Below are 19,443 nucleotides of genomic sequence, written 5' to 3'. Positions count from 1 at the left end.
AAAAACAACTCTAATATCGTATAGTATAAAAATGTAAAATGTGGTATTATTGAAATTTTGGCAAAATTTACTAAATAAATCTATCTTAAATCTTAGAGATCTTGTTTAAAAGAACCGCATTTTTATAAGCATCTCTTTTGATAATAAACACTGCACGTAGCTGCCACTGACGCCCTCACACATGCCAATAACTTCCCTGCTTTTCTCTCAAAAGTTGACTTCTGAGAATGCCACATTCACTCTTGCAGGTCGCAGCGCACGCCCCCAAGGGAATCCTCCGCACGCCAGCCACCATCCAACAGTTCCAGAAGGTCCCGACCCCCGCGGGGCAGACATCGCCTCTCCTGCAGTACTTTGGGATCCTGTTGGACCAGACGCAGCTCAACAAGCACGAGTCACTCGAGCTGTGCCGACCCGTGCTGGTTCAAGGTAACAGAGCTTTAGATAAATCACACTTATGACTACACAAATTATATTCATTTACACAAAGAACTCCCAAGTTGTGCAACAAATTGATTAATCTATGCATTCTTGACATTGGGGCATAAAAACAAAGTTGCTCTTAGAAGATTTGATAGATAGTGAGTTTGGCTTCTGGTGACTTTTTACTTCCATCAGGGCATCACAGAAAAACTGTTTCATACTTATATAACTGTTTATACTGTCTTCTTTTCACATTATTTATTTATTTTATTTTATTAACATAAACGGCAAATCTGCCTTTTACAAAAATTTATAATACTTACATATTTGGCTTAATATTTTTTTTTTTTCAAAAACATGAATATTAAAAACAAGATTTAAAAAAAAAAATTAAACCTATAAGTTATACAAGATTTATATTAAAAAAATTAAACAGCATATTCAGTAGAAAGTTTAAATAATAAAACATTCTACAGTAATACAACAAGAAAATCATAAGTGCTGTTTCATACAGCTGGGCAAAGTGAACAAAAAACTGTATATTATGAAATGCATGAATAAATAAATATAATTAACATTCACCATGTTTGAAAAAGTAAAAGGTTTGCTCTATAGGAACAATATCCTACACTAAATTTATCAGATAGCGTGGGAATAATTATTGCCGAGTTCATGAAGTCTGTTTAATACGGCATTACAAGTGTACACTGTCCGTGAATTGTTACTACAAAACAGTGGCACCTGTCTAGTCATTCTTCCAGGCACCCTGAAGTTGATGAGAGATAATAGTTCAGGGCAATCCCATATTGAATTAACAATTTGAATAAATTTAAAAAGTCTATAATTTTTCTTCCATTGTTAAGTTTTAACAAATTTAATGTTTTTAGTAAAAAATCGTAATTTAAAAATTCATGACTGATGACATTATGTTTATAACTTTTTATATTTCTATTGCTACATTTTTAACTTTGTGCATTGTAATTTATTTATTTATTCAGTACATTCCAACAATGGTAAACACATTTTCTTATACTAAATACAGGTACAAATGAAATAAAATACAACTGAATAAAATAAAAGCTAGGACAAAAAATATTAAAAATTATTACTACCTCAAGACAAAATCTGTCTGTCTTAGTGATTTATTTTAATCTATAAAAAAAAAAAACAAAAAAGTCCAGATCTCGTTTCTAGTTAACAATGCGACAAAATCAGGACATTGGTGCATGCAAGCTATAGTTTTCGCTGCGTTGATCAAGGAACGGCACATTATTATTTCGCAACCGGTGGATTGGAACATCGAACGCCACTTGTTCCAGTAATGATGGTATTATTATTATTATTATGGATAACTTATAAAGCGCCATTTTCGTAACAAAATACCTCAAGGGCGCTTTACATAGTGATTCTTTTAAATTTGTAATTTAATTAAAATAAACAAATTACAACAGGGACGGAGAATACCTTAAATAAGGGAATATGGAAGTCTAGGCATTTACAGGGCTTACGACCTGTCATTGGCTGGTTTAAGTGGCCACTTTATACACTGTGCAACATTCACCATTTTGCCCATGTTTGAACATCCATATTTCTTTAATTCTTCCATTTGTTGATTTTAGTGAAGTTAAAGAGCTGAAACCTTTATTGTTGCGAAGAGATTCATCTGACTGAATTATTTCACATAATAGGCAATGCCTGAAAACAATTTTTCAATTTTTTAAACTTCCCTGTTGTAATTTGTTAATCTTAATGACTCCCAAGGGGGTGAAATCCAGTCTTTTGTCTACGAACATTTGGACAAACTCAAATATTGTAATTAATTAAAATAATTTATTTTGTTGTCACATGCTACGGATTTATTCAAATGATTTAGAGAACAAGTGGGTTTTAAGTTTTTTTTGGTACATCAATTAAGCCATTTAGTAAATTAAACATAAATATGGGGCCAATGTTATTTCTACGTTTTTGTAGATTTTGTAAATACTTAATTGTTCCTAAATGTGTCACAATTTAGTAACATGTCAACATAGAATTTTTGTTAAAATGGAAACTAACAGAGATCGAAATCACTAAGATTGTATTTGTTTGAAAAATGCATAGAAATTTAATGCAAAATAGCCTTTAAGACAATTAGACGCTAGTTTAAGAATATATACAGCTTTGTTATTATGTCGAAATAATTTTTGTTTTTTTGACCCATCAAATGAATTTCGAAAATTTTAGAATGTAAAACCAGGGTGATGAAAAATGTAATAAAACGTTCATTGGGGGGAATATTTGTATGAGAATGTATGAAGAAAAATGTGAGCTGAACATTTCAGTGTAAAAAGCGGGAAAATGTAGAATTGGGAATGTAAAAATGAGGACTTACTGTATTATGCTATGCCAAACAGGCCCTGCGTGCATCTGAGAATTTCTCGGTGCAAAGTAGACTCGATCTATTCTGACAATTTCTCCCCTCGCAGGCCGCAAGCAGTTGCTGGAGAAGTGGCTGAAGGAGGACAAGCTGGAGTGTTCCGAGGAGCTCGGCGATCTGGTGAAGCAGGCCGACCCCACGCTTGCCCTGTCCGTGTACCTGAGGGCTAACGTGGCCAGTAAGGTCATCCAGTGCTTCGCCGAGACGGGACAGTACCCCAAGATCGTACTCTACGCCAAGAAGGTAAGTGGTACACCGATCGAGCGATGAAAGAGAACCGGCAAACGATTGCTGAGAAGAATATTAATATTTGGAACACTAACTTTGTGATTTTCTATATTAAATAATTTGACTATGTATTTATTTAGTGTAAAATCACTAATTTAACCGAGCCTGGCCTAGTTTTTAAGGCTAAGTACCTACATTAAACTATTCAAATATGTTTTTTTTTAATTTAATAAAAAATTATACACTGTAGTATTGCTTGAAAAAATACAACATATTTTTTATTAAATCATTGGTAAATATGAACAATCCCCAATCATGGCAGTTCTTACAATTTTTCAGAAGTATATTCAGAATAGTCTTGTACAATAATTATATTTTAATGAAATTTCATTTTTCCTTTCATTTCCTCACTTAAGCGTTTTCCTCAGTTTTACATTTTTTTTGCTCCCTAGAAAAACGCAAAACAGGGGTTTTATGGTAAGTTTAAAGTCACTTTAAAATGCCCAAAATTAGGCATTTATATTGTTACACCACCGGAATTCATTAATAATGTGTTAAATAAAATTCACAATGAAATAAAAGACACGAGTTTAATCAGTGAAAGATCTTAGGACTCACGAGAAACCATAAGATGCACTCAAGTACAGCCGAACGTAATCCGACACATCCCGACCGCAGATTTCGGCGGAGTCGAAGTTTCGGACAATTTTTGGCCGAAACTGGCGGAAACCAAAACGAAAACTTCGTTCGGTCACTATTACATGGCACGAAAAATCATTTTCCTTAACAGTTTTGTTTTAAAATTATCAGCACGAATTACAAGTACGTGTATTTATTTGTTTATTGACAATATACAATAGCCATTGGATTTTTAAAAACCTTTCTCTGGTATAACAAATCTCAAACTTCTCGGTTTTATCAGTAGAATGACGATGGACTTCAAAAATATTTATACCATCAAAACTCTTTATTGCTCACTAGTTCCACCCCATCTAGAATATGCTTCTCCTATTTGGTCTTCATTCTACAGGACTCATATTGACCATATCGAGTCTGTCCAACACCGTTTTCTAAGAAAAGTGGCATGGTTGCTCGAATTACAAAGGAGTAATTATTCCTATTTTGAAATAGAGCAATCTCTTAATCTGTCTTCATTGGAGAGACGTAGGACTGAGATGGATCTTATATGCATTTTCAAATACTTAATGCTATAAGTGATGTCCCATCTCTGTTGCAATCAATTTCTTTTCATATTCCCAACCGTGTCACCAGAAGTCAAAATCTGCTATTTATTAAATCTTCTAAGAGCAACTTTTGTTTTTATGCCCCAATGTCCAGAATGTGTAGATTAGTCAATTCATCACACGACTTGGAATTCTTTGAGATAGATCTTCCGGCTTTTCGTAGATCTCTTCGCGACTAAACAGTGTGGGATGAAGTTGGATTGGCATGGTTTAGCTCGAAGTCTTATGTCTTTCATTTTTATTATACCATTATTGTTTTGCCCTTGTTTTTCTTTGCTACATAGTTTTATGTTCTTTTTATTCAGTTTCTTGCAAATGCATAAATATGTTTCTTCATGTAACTGTTGTAATTAGCTTAGGCCGTATATATAATAAATAAATAACGAGTAATGCTTATAACGAGCATATTCAGTCAGTCCCATCTTCCTCGTAATAACTTAACTTATTTTACTAAGTTCCTAATGTCTCTCCCTGCAGGTGGGCTACATGCCGGACTACATCTTCCTGCTGCGCTCCGTGATGCGCACGTCTCCCGAAGAGGGCGCCGTGTTCGCCGGGATGCTGGTGGCCGATGAGGAGCCGCTGGCCGATAAGCACCAGATAGTAGACGTGTTCATGGAGCAGAACATGGTGCAGCAGTGCACCGCCTTCCTGCTGGATGCGCTCAAGCACAATCGGCCCGAGGAAGGGCCGCTGCAGACCAGGTATGCGGCGTAAATTATACTCATGAGGCATAACAGAATAACCTACCAATCACATATATAAATATATTTTTGCTCAAAAAATTCGGTAATTATAATTAGCAATTTTCTAGTTATTTAGAATGTTGGCCCGGAATAAACAAATCCACGAACTTGCCTAAACTCCAAACAAGTTAAATGCTACGAGAAATTGGATATAAAAAATGTCTTATTGCACACCGAATAAATTAAAACATTAAGGGCCGGTTTTATAAACATCCGTTCGTTAACTTGATACCATTTTTAACTAATATTTTATAAACGTTCGTAGCGTTACGAGCCGTTAAATCTATGGTTAAATGGTTACTGGCCGATTTTGGCTGGTTAAATGGCATTACGATCCGTTACCTTCAGCGCCGCTGCCGTATTTGACATGACAGTTGTTTTGTCACATTGTTATTTGATCAAATCTTCGCCAATTAACATGCAGATAGTCCTTATTTTGGGATTTAGTTGAATTACCAGTTTTATATGTTTTTTACTCTGTGTGGTGGTATAAAATCAACTTAAGTCTGATGGATAAATATATTCAGCAGTTAATTTTTAAAATTTTAAACGTGGTTTATTGATATAAATGTATACTAAAATAACAGATAATAGTAAAAACTATCCATCGTACCTGCTCGCTTTTAATAATTTTAATTTTAATTCATAGTACTCTCAATTCATAGTTCTTTTTTGTGTAAAAACTTCGTTCAAAATTGTCGAGTATTTGCATTTAATGTATTTTTTCATTGAATGCGAATGCGCACCGTTCGCATTTGACAGAAAGAGCTTAGATAAAAAGTTTTTCCATAGACAATTGACAAAAAAATTTCAATTTCTATGAAAATGCTTACCGGCGACCGCCCGTTAACAAAAATGGTTTATAGAACACAAAACCGTCGGTTATCGTAATGAACGACCAACGGTTCGTTACACTTACGGAAGTTTGATTAGATGTTTATAAAACCGGCCCTAAAACACAAACAACAACGTATGAAAAAATGAGTCAAAATGAACTGCTTTGAATGACGTCACAAGTTCTTGTCAGTCAAACAATCAGTGAGAGCGTTGACATGTATTGCGATAGATTTCCGGTTTCTGAAAAGCCATCTATTTTTAAGTATATTTTGACGCTTACTGGGTTCTACTTTTAAAAGTCAGGAAAACTCTTATATGAGAACTAGTGACGTCACGGCCGAAGTAATTTCAAAATAACAAAACTTTAAATAATATGATACATAAAAACATTTTTTATATTTTTTTGGCTATAGTTTAATAGTCTACTAACGAAAAAAAAAATATTAAAAAAAAGCGCTGAACATACTAATTCGAAATAACTGTAACTGATGTTATTTCTGTATAAAATGTTAAATAATTAGAGGTGAATATTTTTAATATATATATGGGGCTCAACGCACAATATTGATAGAATAAAATAGGGCAGAATTCATTAGTTAAGTATACCTTGATAAAGAAGCTTAATTACAAAACTCTCCTCAGAACGGTCATTACATATGGTGCCGAATGCTGGGGCAAAAGAGATGAAAATATGGTATAAGTATGCGAAAGAAAAATTATTAAGGAAGATATTTGGTGCTGTCAACCAAAACGGAGTGTGGAGGAGATGGTTTAATCGTGAATTAGAGGCACTGAATGGCGAACCCAACATTGCACAATTCATCAAAATAAGAAGATTACAATGGTTGGGCCATGTGCACAGAATGAATGATAACCGTACCCCAATAAAGATTCTTTATACCACTCCGGAAGGCAGACGAAGCAGAGGCAGACCAAAATGAAGATGGCTGGATAATGTGGAAAGTGACAATAGAGCGATTGGCCTGACGAACTGGAGAAGAGCCGTGGGGTGCAGTGCCACTGATGATGATGATAAAGAAGCTTGTATAGCTTTGAAACCGGTCGGTAAAAAAAATAAAAAATAAGTGTTTAAAAACAAAGTTGTTTTATTTATTTGATTATAGTGAATAACCACAAAGTTAGTGCTTCAAATATAAAATTTATTTAAAATAATGAAACACTGAAAATTATAAAATAAGGTAATATAATTTATTAAAGTATAATATTTTTAATTGAATCGGCATTCACTTCGTAACACTTCATTATAAATTATTATGAAAATAAAACTTTGTTATCAGTGTTACACAATTTTAGTTACAAAAAAACGCAAACAAAACAACAAATTGAGTCAAACGTTTTTATATTCTAGTGGTGGTGATATATCCAACAACCCACAAACCTGGCGTAGAATTATATACATTGGACCTCTGTCTAGAAAAATAAGTAATCACTTTCCCACAGTCATAAAACCCTCTTTTTACACTAATAATAATATTGCCAAATCACTTTTTAATTCTAAGTCAAAAACAGAGCTGCTAAACAAGAGTGGCATTTACCAGATATCATGCGAATGCAAAAATGTCTATATTCGACAAACAGCGCGAAACCTTAAAACTAGGCTAAACGAACACCGCCGTTGCCTGACCAATAATAATTTCTCGGAATTCGCGAATCATATAATAGACAGTAACCACTCATTTCATAATCACACCCTAAAACTCCTGCACCAAGTAAATAACAAAGGCAGTAATATGAATAATTTAGAAATTATAGAAATTCACAAAAATTTAAATTCTGAAAACAACCTAATTAATAATCACACATTCAACCACCCCTCGCCTTTATTGACCATGTTCCCTTTGCGACCACCCTCACCGCACTCACCCTCTTAGACCCGTGTCTGTTAACACTCTCTTAGCCGAGCGATGTCTTCCCACACATTAAATCTTAGACTTACTTATTGCAACTTCCACTTATGTGCTAAATTTTAAGAAATAAATTCGACTTAATGTTCTGTCCATGTTTTCATATCTGTACTTAAGATAACCATCCATTCATATGCCAACACCTTAGATAAGAATAAAACCCCCCTGCTCTAAGTTTCACTGATTAATCTGTTTATTTTTTGTTTAGATTCGATGACATTGTGAACAATATTCTGTGTTTATTATATTAGTTTTATATCACCCGTCGATGGGAGGAGTGCTCTCCCGAAACTATAGTTGTGTTCTTGTAAAATAATAAAATTGTGTAACACTGATAACAAAGTTTTATTTTCATAATAATTTATTAAAGTATACCTTGATAAGAAAGCTTGTGTTGCTTTGAAACCGGTCAGTAATAAAACGTGTTTAAAAAAAAGTTTTTTTTACGAATAACATAGGTACTTTAAATGTAAATTTAATTATTTTCTTTATTGTACATTTAATTATTTTCTTTATTGTACATTTAATTATTTTCTTTATTTGATTTCCCCTCTAGACTCCTGGAGATGAACCTGATGTCCGCGCCGCAGGTGGCCGACGCCATTCTGGGCAACAACATGTTCACGCACTACGACCGCCCGCACGTGGCCCAGCTGTGCGAGAAGGCCGGCCTGCTGCAGCGCGCGCTCGAGCACTTCACCGACCTGTACGACATCAAGAGGGCTGTGGTGAGTACCGACTCTCCTGTAACGCTTTTAATTCAGTTTATCTCTACTGCTTTCATTATCCCTTTCACTGTGAGTATGGCAAATTATATGGTGGGCTTATGGTCTGATATTGTCATTCTTCCTCATGACCATATTGCAAGCACGAATTGTAGCAAAACCGTGTTTACTTGTATTAATTTCAGTCTATTTCCAATATGGTATTTTTTATACATTTAATAACATAAATTTAGATTATTATTATAATTATTTTGAATAATTATTCAACTCCTATGCCCCTCAAATCCCCAAAAGATTTATTTCCATAGTCATGCATTTAGCATAGCAATCTCAAATGCAGAAATAAATTCTTACATTGTATTCAAATCGAGGCAACGATATTAACGTCGATGTCTCTGATACACAGGTGCACACCCACCTGCTGGCCGCCGAGTGGCTGGTGAACTTCTTCGGCACGCTGTCGGTAGAGGACTCGCTGGAGTGCCTGAAGGCCATGCTGACGGCCAACATCCGCCAGAACCTGCAGATCTGCGTGCAGATCGCCACCAAGTACCACGAGCAGCTGACCACCAAGGCGCTCATCGACCTGTTCGAGAGCTTCAAGACCTACGAGGGCCTCTTCTACTTCCTCGGCTCCATCGTCAACTTCAGCCAGGACCAGGAGGTGCACTTCAAGTACATACAGGTAATTGTGGGATCCTCAATTATATCTGGGGATGCGATGTTTTCATTTTAATCTAGTAAAACCCTTAAATTACATTTTCCAATTGACCGACAGTAAAAATGTGAATGTAGGGAAAAAAATTAAGTCAGTAAATGTATATATATTTTTTTTAATATCAAAAACATTTTTTACTTTGCAATATGACATTTTGTTCTTAAAAAAACTATTTCCTTCTTTCATACAATATTTTATAATATAAATAGCAAGCCCTGATGATGAGGCAGTAACCTCGAAACTGGTTTACGTATAACTCGAAAAGTAAAGTGGTTTAAACAAATTTATTAAAAAAAACATATTTTTATTTGAAAAGTTATGGAGCAATGTTCAAACAATTTTTTTATTGCAACTTTTTTAAATATCATTTACATAAATAATAAATGTTCTTGAAACACAATAAACTGTCTGTAAAGCAGAAACTTACTGTCTTTAAAATTGCGAAAACTTAAAACCCACTTGTTCTCTAGATCATTTGAATAAATCCGTAGCACGTGACAACAAAATAAATTATTTTTATTAAATTACAAATTTAAAAGCTTCAATTAAATTAACTTAACAATAGAATCACCATGTAAAGCGCCCTTGAGGTATTTTATTACGAAAATGGCGCTATATAAGTTATCCATAATAATAATAATAATAATGCGATGTTTTGTTTATTGATTCAACTTACCAACAAGTTTATATAATTTATGTTAGCTGTCAAAAACATGAAAATGGCGGCAATAATTGTCCGTAAAATACAATAAACTCTCTTTAAAATTATCGTCAGTTTTCAGTGTGGATTGCATTTTTTCCTACATCAATTGGGGGGGAAAAAATGTAACTGGGTTTTAATTAAATCGAATACATATATAAACTGTCAATGTTCCTTCATCATATAGATACAGTCAAACGTGGTTATTATGAGGAAGATGGGACCGACTGAATTTCTCGTTATAAGCGTTGCCCGTAATAACAGAGAAAGGTTTTTTTTAAATCCGATCGCCAATGCATATTTTCATTAAGTTTACAAGTACATAATACATACATATAGTTAATACAGATAAATAAAAAAATAAAACTATTCAGGAAAATTATAATAAGTACTTAAAAACATACTACTTTCTAAATTTAAAATGCAGGTAAATGTACATTCTTATTTTCCCACATTATTTACACTGTGGATAAGAAGAACTCAAGATTTTTCGTGTCACATTCTTTTTCACAAATATTTGCCAATTTTTCATGTATTGAGAGACACTTCTTCTTCTTAGTAGACATGTTTATAATTCAAGGGTTAGTTTTATAACTGATTAGACATCATTCATCGAAATCGTTTATTATGCACTGACCATAAAATATTTTTAAGAACTGAAAAGCATTGTGAAAACACCCGAAATAAGGATGTCATTCATAAACGACGAAAGAAGTTGTAAATTGTACGTGGTGTCGAGCCGGTACTTACTGGGTTCGCAAAGCTTCAATTTTTTGCACGCAATTTCAACCAAGTGTGATTTTTTTTCAATGTTGCCGGCGAAAACACCTATTGTGTACTTAGACCGGTCCTAAGTTAGCCGCCCGTTTAGATTTTATTATTCAGGTTCTTACTTTAAAAAATATGTTTTTAAACGATCAAAGAGTTTTTGCTCAACTGTTGACAATATTTTTGTTCGGTATGTCCGAGAAAAAACTCCTTATAAAAGTGAATAAATGTATGGTGAAAACCACCAACTAAAATGTCAACTTATGTTTCCTCGTTACATCCGAGATCTCGCTATTTCCGTGATCGTCATAACCAAGTTCGACTGTACGTTGTCGAAGACCCTTGTTCGCTGGTGCAATTAACGATACAAATATCCTCTTTCAGGCGGCTTGCAAGACGGGCCAGATCAAGGAAGTGGAGCGCATCTGCCGCGAGTCCAACTGCTACAATGCGGAGCGCGTGAAGAACTTCCTGAAGGAGGCCAAGCTGCAGGACCAACTGCCCCTCATCATCGTCTGCGACCGCTTCGACTTCGTGCATGACCTCGTGCTCTACCTCTACAGGAACAGCCTGCAGAAGTACATAGAGATCTACGTGCAGAAGGTAAACACCTCACATTGTTAAGGGAAGATGGAACTGGCTTGGCGATCTATCCCAGTCCAAAAACACCCGGCTGGAAAGGAAGTTTTTCTCATGATTGAGGGAACGATAGGAGCTTCCGTTATGACCCCCATAAATTGTTGTTAGGAATTAATTGATACAACTAATAATAATTTAGTATCTTGTAAGTTTCTATCGAGTTCTATCTTCTGTTATTCTTCCAATGATGTAAGTCCTAGAGTTTGTAGTCTAGTAATATCAGCGATATTCATTAAAAACAACTGATCTCTGTCAAAATAGAACAAAATCTATACTATTGGTAGCCTCTGAGCAATAATGCGGCACAACTGTAGAGCCCCCCATATGGACAAAAATCATTCTAGGATTATCAATCACGAAGTTAGCTATAGTTTACAGCAAAACAATAGGCCATAGGTACTCGGGTTGAGAATCACAAGTGGAAACTGAAATCGTCCGTTACACGTTTGATGTTAAACCAAAATCCAGCAAAATGCCTTTACTTCAGCTGTAACGCCCTATTACTCTGAGATTGTAGCATATACAGTAAAATCGCGATACAACAAAACGCGATATAGCAAAAAATGACGTATATCAACAAAAAAAAACAAAATTTATTCCCTAAAACCAATTTTCCACTTAAAAATGCATTTATATAAAGAAATCCTGCTAATATGTATAACAAAATCATTTTTGTCCTGTACGAAAAAATGCCAATACATTTACTTAAATTTATAACGAAATAAAAAAAATGTTAAAAGACAAAAATATTATTTCTCGCTTTAAAAAGCCGCGCCGCCGCTGCATCTGCCGTATGCGAATGGTTTTATGGCCTTTTCGGTGGCGCGCGGCGGTCCGTCGGCACCCAGAACCGTCAAAGTGCGTGTCCAGTGTGTGCGTGTGTATGTATGGAAGCGCGTGTGTGAAGGAAAGCCTTCAAACCTCTCCAAATACTGCCGAGAACGTCAGTCCGTCTGTTTTGGTTTTTGAAGCCGCGCAACATTTTTTTGTGACGGCGCATTACATAAACATACCGCGTATGTTTTTTTTTGTGATATGTGGGAATTCGTCATTACGAATTTTTATTTTTTGGTCCCTTGGATTTTGTTATATCGCGGTTCTACTGTATTATTTTTACATACTTAAATACATTAAATGTTCATACCGCTGTGATGGACACACATTTTAAACTATATCAGGTAACATACTTATATATTTCCCTACCTCAGGTTAACCCATCTCGCCTCCCTGTGGTGGTTGGGGGTCTACTGGACGTAGACTGCTCCGAGGACATCATCAAGAATCTAATCCTGGTGGTGCGAGGACAATTCTCCACAGATGAGCTTGTGGCTGAAGTTGAGAAACGCAATCGGTAAGGATAACTCCTTGATGTTTTGCTTAATTTTTTTAATGGTTCCGGAAAGCCCCCACCACTCGCCCGGATCTGTTTTAGTGGTCTTGTGGCCTTTTTTATGATCCGCACATTGCAAAAACTAATTTTAAGCTTATTCTATATGTGGCAGAACCACAGTTTGGACTGTATCTGGGGTAAGTGTTGGCCGTGTCTCGCTGCCGTCGTCGCTCTTGGGGTCGTAAATCCCGAAAGTTATGATGCATAAGAGTCTCGAAGTCCGGTGTCACTGCATAGGTCCGTAGAAGATACTGGTCCGTATTCCTGGGGCGAAGCGATGGTCAAGTCCAAGGCACCCGCTAGTAGTAAATCGGAAGGTCGAGGCAGTGAGAAGAAATAAAATGTGACTTGGGCGAAGGCTCGAGGCAAACTGATTTATTATTTTAAAACATACACGTTTTATAGAGTGCGTAACGGGCTCTCGCCACCCTGGGCCGTTTGGGGAGGGGGGGGGCATATACCCCCTCCAATCCTGACAGAAATATCCCAATAAGTGCATGTAGGGAGGTGCCGGCGCTCAGCTCGGTCACTTTGTCGAGAACCGCCGTACGCGCCACATCAAGTACAATGCCCTTTTTAAGGCAATAATAGTCAAAGTCAAGTACAATGGGGGCCCTTCTCAGGGCGAAATAATTTTTACTGGCCGCCACCGAGGCATACAAAGTGCGGGCCTTTTTTGCGCATTAATCCCATAGTACCCTGGTATCATTAAGGTCTGGCCTGAAAGTGGAACATTCGTCCTTTATTGTAGGTCTAACACTTAGCTGACTGATACCGGGGGACCCTAACTATATTTTTAGCATTTTTAAAAATTGTTTAACCATCCGTTACACTGCAAAAATATTATTCATTTATAAAATATTCGCGTTATTTTGAATTTACATTTACTGCTTTCAATCTCCCTTTCTCACTCAGTTCACCTCAGTATATAAATAGTTAATTTGCCTGCCGCCCCCAACTAACTTTTGAAATTCTGACGGATAATGTTTGTTAGTTCATTAGCTTGTTAATATACCAGTACAAACAAGTCCGGTCATTAAAAGTAGTTATCATGCCCCATTGTTCTTAGACTTTGCAACAATGGCGATACATCAAATTAACTAACCAAAATCAATTTTCAATCTTCCCATTTCCAAGAACAATAATCATTTATCATTTATTTATTCATATATATGTACATTACAAAATAAAATATCTTAATTCATACATATAGAAATAATTAGGTAAAATTAGGTAATAATAAATTGTGACATGTAAGACTACTAACTACAAGCCTCCCGAGAATATTAAAAAAAAAACCTCTTATGTTATTTTGTCTGTTTCAAAGACATCTATCAAAAAATTCCCACCTATCAAGACCAAAATACAATAATAGTTCATAAAAACAGTGGTATTGGTTATAAGTCAGTGTGAATATTTCCAGACTGAAGCTGCTCCTCCCGTGGCTAGAGTCCCGAGTGCACGAGGGCTGTGTGGAGCCAGCCACCCACAACGCTCTCGCCAAGATCTACATCGACTCCAACAACAACCCCGAGCGCTTCCTCAAGGAGAACCAATGGTAATATTATTCTTTCTTACAGTATCAACATTTCGTTGGTGAGAGTTATCCCTGGTAAATGTCAATCTGATGGCTCTTACTGGATGGAATCCAGTTTTTGGACATACTCAAAATATTGCTGAATACAGCTAGTTCGTAAGCGAGCGAAACACTGCATTAAAATGATTCTGGTAATCTACGGAAGCCTCTCAGCCGGGGATTCTGTTCCACAAATTCACTGCTTTATTTAATCATTACAATTTCACCGGTTGTTTGATTAAAAAGATCACAACCTCACCTGGGACCTCCTTCCTTGCTGGTAAAAAGTCCTTGGTTATATTTTATTCGACCAACGAGCGCATTAGCCGAAGTAGGCATCTTCAAGACTTGTAAATAGTTTACATTTTTACTTGTATACTATTCATCATTATTACTATATATACAAAAAATGACAATATCTGGGTAATGTCGGCAGGTACGACTCGCGGGTGGTGGGACGCTACTGCGAGAAGCGCGACCCTCACCTGGCGTGCGTGGCGTACGAACGCGGGCAGTGCGACCGCGAGCTCATCGCCGTGTGCAACGACAACTCGCTGTTCAAGTCGCAGGCGCGCTACCTCGTGCGGCGCCGCGACCCCGACCTCTGGGCTGAAGTGCTCGCCGACCCCAACCCCTTCAAGCGCCAGCTCATCGACCAGGTAAGGAATCAATCAGACATTATTTTCATCCCAGTCATGACGCTCCCCAAACAGGAAAAACTCACGGGGGTCAAGTCCGGTGAATACAGTGGCTGAAAAGTATCAAACAAGTTGTGAGACGTAAGTGAGCGCTGGTAAAATTTGACAGCCACTCGTGACATGTCCGAAATGTCGGTGATAATCGATTCGCATGATCCGGATGAGACACCAACTTCCTCCGCCACCTCTCTAATAGTGATTCGCCGATAAGTAAATACAATTTAAATCTATTGCAACAGAGAGGGAAAACATTATCGAGAAGGGAATATGGAAGTCTATGCATTTACAAGGCTTATCATTGGCCGGTTTAAGTGGCCACTTTACACACTAGTAACACTCGCAATAGATTTAAATATGAATAACTCCCTAGGGAGGAAATCCAGCCAGTCTGCAAGCATTTGGGCATACTCAAACATTGTTGAAATACAATTTGTTTGGGTTTGATGTTATCAGCTGTCGAAGTGCTTGGCCGCCCATGCCTCTCGTCATCTTCAACGTCTTCACAACCCCCTTCGAAACCCTTATACCAATTGCGAACGGCTGTTTTCTTCATGGCGGTCTCTCCATAAGCTGTCTCCAACGTTCCAACCACGACACTGCATTTAATTTTCTTTTTAACACAAATCTTAATACTAATCCTTGTCTTTGTCATTTTCGCTCTGGAATGATCTTAATAACTCCCCGATCACACCAAAACGCCTCTTACTAGTTTGTCCGTCAAAAACCAACTACGTGTCCAAAATAGCTAAAAAATTGACAGATAAACACGTATACAATCGGCTCTTACTATGAGGAACTTCAGCCCTACGGGAAATTGGATACAATAAATGTTTGCTTGGTAAAAATTAGAACATTAAATTGTACCGCAAAGTTTCATGAAAATATACAAAAAAAATTTTTTTTTATAAAAACGGACTACTTTAAATGACGTCACTGGTTCATATGAATCAACCTATGATATGAGAGCTATGGAAGATTTCCGGTTTACTGACGGTTTGCTTGCCAAAATAAGCGGAAAAGAACCTCTGACGTCACACACGGAGTTATTTCAGAAATTTGAAACTTCATAGCGCTGCTAATACGATACACAAAAATTGAAAAAAAAATTTGGCTTAGTTTAATAGTCTATTAACAAATAAAACCACTGAACTTCCTCAGTACGTATTTAAATTTGTAATTCTAATATATTCTGTGTATATTAAAAAATCAAATCTTGTATATTTATTACTGTATTATTTAAATATGAAAAAAACAGTTTTTGCATTATTTTGCCATTATTTTTAAATCTCTGCTTTAGCTACACTTTTTGCTACATTGGTAATTTATTTATTTATTTATTTATTGACACTTTATATACATACACAATAAATATACATATAAGGGCGGGCATATTGCCTTAAGGCAATTTCTTCCTACCTACCCAAACCGTTCAGTTTGAGAAAATTATAAATATATGGACATATTGAATCTTACAATTTTATACAAAAATTAAAAGCAAAGATTAACAAAAATAAATATATGTATAAAAAAAAAATAACACTTTACTATGAAGAGAGGAGAGGGGATGGGAAGGAAAGAAGAAGGATAAAGGAACAATTTAAATATTTACATAGTGACATTTCAATCTTGACTTAAATGTAAATAAAGAAGGGGCGTCTCTAACATTAGTGGTTAGATTATTCCACAATCGAGCGGCTACTACTGTGAAAGAGGAGGCAAAAAAATTAGAGCGATGACGGGGTAATAAAAGAGTTCTCTCGTTACTAGAACGAAGAGATAGTCCGTGTTGTGAAAGAGGTTGGGTGAGCTCTCTCAGATAAACAGGCGAAGTGGGATTATTTAAAATATTGTGAAGAAGTGATAGAATGTGAATGTTTCTTCTATGCCTGATACTGAGCCAGTGTAGTTGCGTGCATTGTAATTATATCCTTTGTTGGAAAAAAATTGTTTTGTCAAAGCGTAGATGTCTTCGCATAGTGAAACGCGGATGAAGGGTTCGATTCACAAATGACATTAACGATGTCTGAATTCCTAGGTGGTGCAAACGGCCCTGTCAGAGACTCAAGACCCCGAGGACATCTCGGTGACGGTGAAGGCGTTCATGACTGCAGACCTTCCCAACGAACTCATCGAGCTGCTGGAGAAGATTGTCCTGGACAGCTCCGTCTTCTCCGATCACCGCAACCTGCAGAATCTCCTCATCCTCACAGGTACGTATCCGACTGCAGTACAGGTAGTCCTCGACTGTTTTACTAACTGACTTTACGACCCCAATTTGCAATAGATTTTTGTCCGCCTGCACAGTGGGTGACGATTTTTAAACCCTCTTGAGATATGTTCAAAATGGAAAATGTAAATTTCTCAATTTGCCAAGTGCAATGAAAATCCATTAAAAAACAAATAATGTATTTTTTTCGTGCGTAGTATTTAGCAAACATGGAAAAAATAAAATAGGAAAGAATTAATTAGTTATGTAAACCTCGATGAAGAAGCTTTTTTGCTTTGAAACCAGTCAGTGGAAAAATATATACAAAAATTAGTGGTCAAAAACAAAGTTGTTTAATTATTTATTTATTTATTTTATATTAGTTTCGGGTTATAAAATTAATATCTTAGAATAATAATGCACTTAAGCTGCAGATACGCCATTTCGCTCTTTTGCATATGATAAAAGCATTTCAAATTTTTGGTTTAACAACAGACGTGTGACGGACAATTTCATCGCTTCGCTTGCGGTTTTCGACCTGAGCACCCACGGCCCACTGTTTGACTATTGCTTACTTTGTGATTGATAATCGTAGAATGATTTTTGTCCGTATGGGTGGCTCTATAGCGTTTTAACACCCATTGAGGTAAATGTGTTCTTTAAATATAGTAAATTTTGTGAAACTAAAAGCATTTTACTATTTAATTAAACATTGGTTTATTTATATGAATGTGGCCTCCGTGATGTACCGGTTAAGAAATATGTCTCACATGCGGAAGGTTCTGGGTTTGATTCCCGGTGAGAACACAAAAATTAAGTGTGAACAGACAAGGACTGGATTCAACTCCCTGGGGAGCTGTTTATATTAACATGATAAAGAAATATGATAAAGAACATTTAAATGTTCTTTATCTCTGTTGTAATATGTTAATTTAAACAGCTCCCCAGGGAGTTGAATCCAGTCCTTGTCTACGAAAATTTGGACAAACTCAAAATATTGTTGATAAATTACCTGGTCCATGAAGAAGTATACAAATTGAAAAAATAACATTTTCAGGCGTTGCCTAGTATGTAGGTGAAATAATTCAATTAGATGAATCTCACCCGCATAAATAAAGGTTTCAGCTCTTTAACTTCACAAACATCAACAGATGAAAGAATTGAAGGAATATAGATGTTCAAATATAGGCAGAATGGTGAATGTTACACAGTGTGTAAAGTGGCCACTTAAACCAGCTATTGACAGGTCATAAGCCCTGTAGATGCCTAGACTTCTATATTACCTTCTCTTAAATGTTCTTTATCTCTGTTGTAATATGTTAATTAAATGTGAGTTTTCTCAATCCTGGGTGTACTATGCTTGTAATTCACCACTGTAATTGGGCCTCGAGGACTGTCATGGTGCAAATGAAATAAAAAATATCATTGTAAAATTTTGGGATTGTTTAAATAATGTTGGTGTACTCTGTTTTGTAGCAATCAAGGCCGACCGCACCCGAGTTATGGAGTACATCAACAGGCTGGACAACTACGATGCGCCCGATATCGCCAACATCGCCATCAACAACCAGCTGTACGAGGAAGCGTTTGCCATCTTCAAGAAGTTTGACGTCAACATCTCCGCCATTCAAGTATGTCGATAACATTCACATACCCAAACTTCGAAATCCATTATCTTTTTTCAAAATTGAAAAGCGCTACAAATAATGTAGAGTGACTGAAGAGACTAGCCGATTACATCAGCTTTTTTCTGCATACAAATATGTATACCGTATTTAAATTCTTAAAACTCAGTTGGTGTTTTTCCTTCTCGAGTAAGCTTGCAGATTACAGATATTATTTGAAGATTGTCTATTTGAAAAATAGTATTTCAAACATAATTTCCTAAGGCTCATTTTTCTTTGATATTATACAGTTGACCTAGGACATGTGGCGCTCGAAAATCACCGCTCGCCACTGCTATAAAGCTTTCTTTTCACAACCAATATCTTTTAGATTGACAGTTATAGCTGTCATTTCCTAAACAAAAGACCCGAAAATGTTTAAGTTTTACATATCTGTGGGGTTCATATAGTCCATGATTGATGACACACACGCATGTTAAATCATTTCACCTGAAATACAGAGCGACGACCGATGAAGCAAGTCATCATTTTATAGTGAATCGAATACAACATATTCTGCAAGTCTAGCAGTATTGCACA

The 19,443-nt window shown here is 36.2% G+C and overlaps 1 protein-coding gene and 1 pseudogene across 1 annotated transcript in view; both read left to right on the top strand.

The window, feature by feature from the left end:
* The first annotated feature begins 227 nt into the window (after positions 1–227).
* Positions 228–3,109, top strand: LOC148271050 (clathrin heavy chain 1 pseudogene; annotated as a pseudogene).
* Positions 253–19,443, top strand: part of Chc (clathrin heavy chain) — a 32,232-nt gene continuing 13,041 nt past the window's right edge. Inside the window, exons 1-11 of the mRNA XM_088241896.1 lie at positions 253–429; positions 2,889–3,082; positions 4,789–5,015; positions 8,376–8,547; positions 8,951–9,229; positions 11,115–11,333; positions 12,578–12,720; positions 14,183–14,317; positions 14,772–14,994; positions 17,069–17,243; positions 18,716–18,870. Of these exons, the coding sequence (XP_088098022.1) occupies positions 4,798–5,015; positions 8,376–8,547; positions 8,951–9,229; positions 11,115–11,333; positions 12,578–12,720; positions 14,183–14,317; positions 14,772–14,994; positions 17,069–17,243; positions 18,716–18,870 (1,719 nt within the window). The 5' untranslated portion in view covers positions 253–429; positions 2,889–3,082; positions 4,789–4,797. The remainder of the gene's footprint in view (positions 430–2,888; positions 3,083–4,788; positions 5,016–8,375; positions 8,548–8,950; positions 9,230–11,114; positions 11,334–12,577; positions 12,721–14,182; positions 14,318–14,771; positions 14,995–17,068; positions 17,244–18,715; positions 18,871–19,443) is intronic.

The sequence above is a fragment of the Micrasema longulum genome, unplaced genomic scaffold (genome assembly GCF_059751315.1).
Source record: "Micrasema longulum isolate JH-2025_06_02 unplaced genomic scaffold, ASM5975131v1 h1tg003142l, whole genome shotgun sequence".
Lineage (NCBI taxonomy): Eukaryota > Metazoa > Arthropoda > Insecta > Trichoptera > Brachycentridae > Micrasema > Micrasema longulum.
Note: the sequence above shows the minus strand (reverse complement) of the source record. Positions and strands in the feature narration are given on the sequence as shown.